The sequence below is a fragment of the Opisthorchis viverrini genome (genome assembly GCF_000715545.1).
Source record: "Opisthorchis viverrini unplaced genomic scaffold opera_v5_204, whole genome shotgun sequence".
Lineage (NCBI taxonomy): Eukaryota > Metazoa > Platyhelminthes > Trematoda > Opisthorchiida > Opisthorchiidae > Opisthorchis > Opisthorchis viverrini.
The window spans coordinates 773,053-778,691 of NW_008751860.1; the positions used below are offsets into that span (position 1 = coordinate 773,053).

Here is a 5,639-nt window from a genome sequence, read left to right on the forward strand (position 1 = left end):
GTGAGTTCACTGACACCTTAGTTCAGGAGCTTCAACTTAGCATATTTTACGGGAATGATTACACTCCTTTTGTTGAAAGTTGTTCAGCATCGGCCACTTTAGAGGTTTCCGGAATTCTCCCAAACACCTGAAGCAAGTACGGTAGGTTTCTCACTGGACACGAAACAGCTGGTCATCATCAGCTGGTCACACTTGATCAGCTGACCGAATCTAATCTAACCGAGTCTAATCCCTGAGTATGAACGTGTCCTGCAGATAAGGGGATTTTCGACCGGTGTGCACGCTCGTAAATTTGTCGGGGTTCGCTTCATCCGGACTTGGCACTAGATGGGCGAAATTCAGGGTCGGTTATTCCAGTGGACAGTGTCTCTATGCGTTCAGCATGCTCTGCAAAACCAGTGCAATTCGTTGTGGCTGGCTTCAAACTTTTACTTCCACCCAGGAAAGTTGTGAAACTCGGATCACCTTCAAAGGTGCGTTTGATGTGAGCTTTCTCTCCTTCCCTCACTGCTGATGTATGATGGCATATCCGCAAAAAAGATACGTAAATTATCCGAAAAGCATTTGCGGCGGTACGGATCGTCGGCAAAATGACTCACTACCCTTGAGTAAGTTTTTGTTGTTCGGCTATCGTCGGCAGGTATCCTTCTTTTGGTCAGTGAACGAATTCTCGTGTGTGTGTGTGTGGGGAGGTTGGAGAGATAAAGAGGTACGTGTGCGATACTGTCGTGCTCACGGTTCTCGTCAAGACTATGAGGGCGAGGCAATCTGCGATTGTTTGATAGGGGCGGCTTTCATATCGATTGAAGCCTGATAAGTCCTTCAGTTATGCGATAGACTATTCAGCACAAATGGAGGAAATCGAACAAGCAGTGTTCCCAAACCCCAGCGGCATGCAGCTTCCGACAAATGGGCTTTATAACAGCAATAGCTATAAAAAAAACAAGGGCGATTAGCTCACAGAGCCATGATTAATCCATACTGGCACTTTTTTGAGTGTTACATATTTACACATTTCCTTGATTACCTAGCTAGCTTCCTAGTCACTTAACTGCCCACTTACTTACCTACTTACTCACCAGCCTAATCAATTAGTTATTGACCAAGCCTGCTGTTGAACCAGATTGTTATGGGCGCATATATCATATATATATATCATATATATATATTATATATATATAGAATCATTCAGCTGTAACATCCTTCCGGTGTCTGGGAAGGAAGCACGAGGGCTGGGGTACTGCCAGGCTGCCCAAGCCTAGACAGGGGAAGTCGAGAGGCAGAGGTCGGGTTCGAACCACGGACCTTCCAGTCAGTAAATTCGTGCTCTAACCACTTGCCTAACCATCTCGCCCCGCATGATTGGACATCTGATCGTATTTTTTAATCGCCCTGCGTCCCCAGGTCAACCGATCACTGATTTCTGGTGAGTTGTATTCTCTAGTTGATCTTTATCTTTTGGTTGTGATGCTTTGTCCGCTTGCAAGATCTCGGGGCAGGAGACTAATTCCACTGCGGTGTCTGTCCTCAGATGAACTTCTCTGGAACTCACGCACATAATTTCTTCTTGGATATGAATCCAATGAAATGGGGTTATATTCCAGGAGAAATGTGCTTGCGAACTGTGGACCGTTCTCTGATGATAGTTAATCTCGTATCATGCCCCATCCGCATGTTTGGTCCCGGAGCGGAGTTAACGATCATCGTGTACTAACGACTGTGATTTGAGGGGTACGGGTACTTTACTCGATCATACATTCAGAACGTGCCGAACCCGTCACGAAGAGGCTGGACCTTACCGTGGTGTGGCGGTTTGTGTACCTCGGCGACCCATTGAACTATACTGGCGAGTGTCCGCACGATGCTCACAGAGTCTCTCATACCAGGTTGGTCCGGGAGTAGGGGTCCGACGAACACAGCCTCTTGGCCCTCCAGGTTGGGGGTTGGAACACGTATGGCGACGTGTTCCCAAAAAAATGGTAATGTACTTGCATTTCCAGCCGAACACCGCTGCCTTGAGGTTAGGCTTCTGAGCCAAAGGCTTTGGTTGAGGACCCTAATCGTCCTCCTGTCTAGGTGTGGGCGCCCTGGCAGTATCCCAGCCCTCGTCTATCTCGTTTTGTTAACCCCTCGCATCGCACTTTGTGCGGTATGTAATCAAACTGGCGCCCATCCTCGACACTTTCGAAGGGTATACTCGACTGTCACAGGAACGCTTCGGTTCGAGCTTGAAACGGATAATGGAATGGGACTATATGTGATTGCCTTCCGATTATTTGGTGAATTTCTGTCATATCCAGGACTCCTTTAAAGAAGTCATCATGTTTGTGCTTATGTAGTATACGGTGTCTTTCAGTTTGACTGATTCATATATAAGTATCGGCGATGTACAACCTTGTTTACTGGGCTTTGGCTCACGAGCTTTGTCTCTGTTTTCCATCCACAGAAATTGTAGTGAACACCTGCCTTCGGAGAATCACTGTCCGTAGCGTTCCATAGCGTTCATATTACACTTATAGGTCAGTTTGGTAGATTGCACTCACCTTTCAGGTTGACCTTCAAAACCTACTCACGTTGGTAGTTGACAAACTGCCAGACATCCGGTTACTGTCACCACACTATGGACGGTTCTGCGTTGTCAGGATTCAACGAATATGACCCAGGATTGTTTTTAAACTAGAGCGAAATTTGAATAGTTCAAACAGAAAAGAACTGCCTAATTGTGCATAATCCGAAAGTCAAGGAAAAGGGGGACTTACCCTTCTTGAAAGCGGATGAACTCGCGGTCCGAAATGGTACGATACTTGGGCGTTCTCTCCAACATCTCCGTCCACAGCGTGTATTCGATAGACTAAGGATCCGGGGGATAAATCTTCCGGCACACTTACAACCAGGGGCAGTGGTTTTGGGGCTTCTACGTTCACAGGAAGACAAGATGGTGACGGAGTGTGTTGACTGTTCCGTATAAATGTTGGTCGACAGTCGTTTGCATCTTCCACGGTTATGAGCAGTGGTAAAGTGGTTGTATGTCTTGTTGGAATAGGTCCGCTATCGTGGGCCAACAAATACAAGCGGTACTGGTGTTCAGTCTCACGGTCCAGTCCTTCTTTCAGAGTTAATTCCAGGCGGGAATTGTTAGTCCACGTCAGGGTGAATAATTTCGAATCTTTGACCTGAGTCCATAGTAATGAATATTCTATCTGACCGTTGAAACAAAAGTCTCGGTCGGAAGCCGTAGGTAGTTGACGTGCTGTTCCTCTCGGATCATCTTCCTTGAAAAAGATGTGGTATTCCATGTTCGGGAGCTCGAATACTGGAGCGTTGTCATTCACATCGGAAAGAATTATTCTAATCATATAGAACTTCACATTGGCCGGTTGCAAAGGGTACACAGTTACGGTGAGTCGCAATTCACATTGGGCTGAGCTATCTTCCCCAATCAACTTAGGGCATTGATCACGAAAACACTGGCAATGGTCATCGGAATTCGCATTCCGCTCATGAGATGTCATGGTTTGGCAAACATGATCGCGATCGATTGGCCGATTGAGGACGAGTTCTTGGACCAACGACGTCCTGAAACGGATGACAAAGTATGGCACAGCCCACTGGGTCGATGGAAAGAGTCGGATATGTGGAGTTGTTTCGGAAATTTCTTGAGAACTGATCATGGACGTTACCCGACCAGGATTGGCAATCAGATCGATACTCAGAAGCTGAGGAGATGGAGTTTTCTGGTCCTCTTTATTTGCTATCGGGGAGTTTCTCAACATCCACTCAGTGAGCTGTAAATCAGCCACCAAGTTGCCTAAAACCACGGGCGTGGGAGACTCCTCAATCACTGTGTAGTTTATGAAATGGTGCGGTCGTTTATCGGGAAACGATCCGGGACTAGGTTCGGCGGACAACGGAGTGATAATCAGGAGTACTGAAGCGAGGTAAGCTAGACAACTGCATGGTGCCATTTAGCATTTCATCGACTGTTTCGTGCTCCATTTGTTGGAAAGACAGCCGACAAGTAAGGTCGATTCACACCGTCCGCAAGCTGCTTCACCGGAATAGGGTCTAAAATACGGGAAGGCCAACAATTATTAGGGCTAAAAGAAGGTGCGTGGCGGTAACTGAAAGTAACCTGTTACTCCGTCACGATGTGCAAAGCCTGCCTCATGTTTCATTTAGAGCGGTGTTCAACATCCAGCATAAACGAGCGATTTAGCCGACGAGCAGACGAGTTTCCCGTGAATACCAAATCGGTGTTCAAACAAGCGCATCTGGTGAGGTTTTCGCTATTCAAGTTCTCGGAAAATATGAGTTTGACTAAAAGGAAACCCGGAGGTTGTGTCTATCTGATAAACCCCAAGATCGTCGACCAAAACTGGTTGTGGGCTATCAAAGAGTCTTCAGAAAAATGTAATTTCCTCTAGACTGGCTGCTCTTCCTCACACTGTCCATAATTGAAAATGCCTTGTTAGGACCGGCACGCAGACATTATTCCCATCACTGAGGGGATATTTGTTCATAGGCACTTCTGAAACACACAACTGACTGTTAATCCTCTCTTGAGAGATTACTTGAGGGACATTACGACTTTCCGGAAGAGGAGTACCACTGAAAGATTCAAACAATTCACACTAAGTTCTCAGAACCTGTGGCGCTCATTGGCCTCAGATGGTCAAAGATACCCCTTGATTAAGCACATAGAATTCTTTGCAAACTGATTACATTTTAGCGACTCATATTCTTGCTGGTGGACTCAATACGATTTCCGGCTTTCGAAGCGTCCGCGTTCCTCTATGAACTGAGCCAAGTTAAGAAAAGTTACCACTCACAAATGCAGTACAGTTTGACTACAGTGAGTGAGGAACCTACAATGGCTTTGTCTGGAAAGAGCTATTCCCTAAGGAAAGTAACTTCCCACCAATTTTTATATTCTTATATGTAGTGTTCTATTCCTATATTGTCACAGAACGCCCGATATTTTGCGTAATCGATTAATGTCACTGAACCTCGTCTGTCTTATATTCCGATACTCTTCTGATAACATCTCACCAGCCTGATTGTCAATCACAAATACGTCAGACTAACATTCACATTAGATGTGCCTCAAAACGGACACAGCCCTAATCCGCGGAGGGCTGAGTTTCACTCAGTTCAATGTCACTCTGACTATTGGCTATTCAAAACGACGCTGTTTACTTGACCAAAACACAAGTACGAAGCGACTCAATTATAATGTGAAACCATACTGTCTGCTCAGATTTGTTCACTACGTGATGGAATTCCATTCTGCCTTGGAATTATCAGGTCTGTTTGGCCTTCATGATTATCCCGTTTTTCACATTTAGTCGATATCACACGAATTCTGGGATAACTCGTTAGAAAAGCTGTCAAACGGAGTCTATTTACAACAACCATGCGGTGCTATGAAATTGGACTAGACCATATTACAAAGAGTGGATTCTTTGTTGCCTGGGTAATTAAAAGTCTGCCTTGTTTATCCTGCGCAACGTTCACTGGTTTGTCACAGCCCTGTCAAATAAGGATGACAAGTCGGGATAATGTAAGTTAATCGGGGTGGTGACTTGCTTCAAAGATTAACTTTCCTCTCCCGCAGATCATCATCATCATTATCGACAGCA

At 45.7% G+C, this 5,639-nt stretch overlaps 2 protein-coding genes across 2 annotated transcripts in view; both read left to right on the forward strand.

Annotated features, from left to right (window-relative positions):
* T265_08162 (hypothetical protein) overlaps positions 1 to 1,332 on the forward strand; it is a gene marked incomplete at both ends in the record, with an annotated part of 4,602 nt that extends 3,270 nt beyond the window's left edge. Inside the window, 2 exons of the mRNA XM_009173882.1 lie at positions 443 to 473; positions 1,183 to 1,332. Of these exons, the coding sequence (XP_009172146.1) occupies positions 443 to 473; positions 1,183 to 1,332 (181 nt within the window). The remainder of the gene's footprint in view (positions 1 to 442; positions 474 to 1,182) is intronic.
* A 2,816-nt stretch (positions 1,333 to 4,148) lies between these two features.
* T265_08163 (hypothetical protein) overlaps positions 4,149 to 5,639 on the forward strand; it is a gene marked incomplete at both ends in the record, with an annotated part of 24,564 nt that continues 23,073 nt past the window's right edge. The window contains one exon of the mRNA XM_009173883.1: positions 4,149 to 4,410. Coding sequence (XP_009172147.1) covers positions 4,149 to 4,410 — 262 coding nt within the window. The remainder of the gene's footprint in view (positions 4,411 to 5,639) is intronic.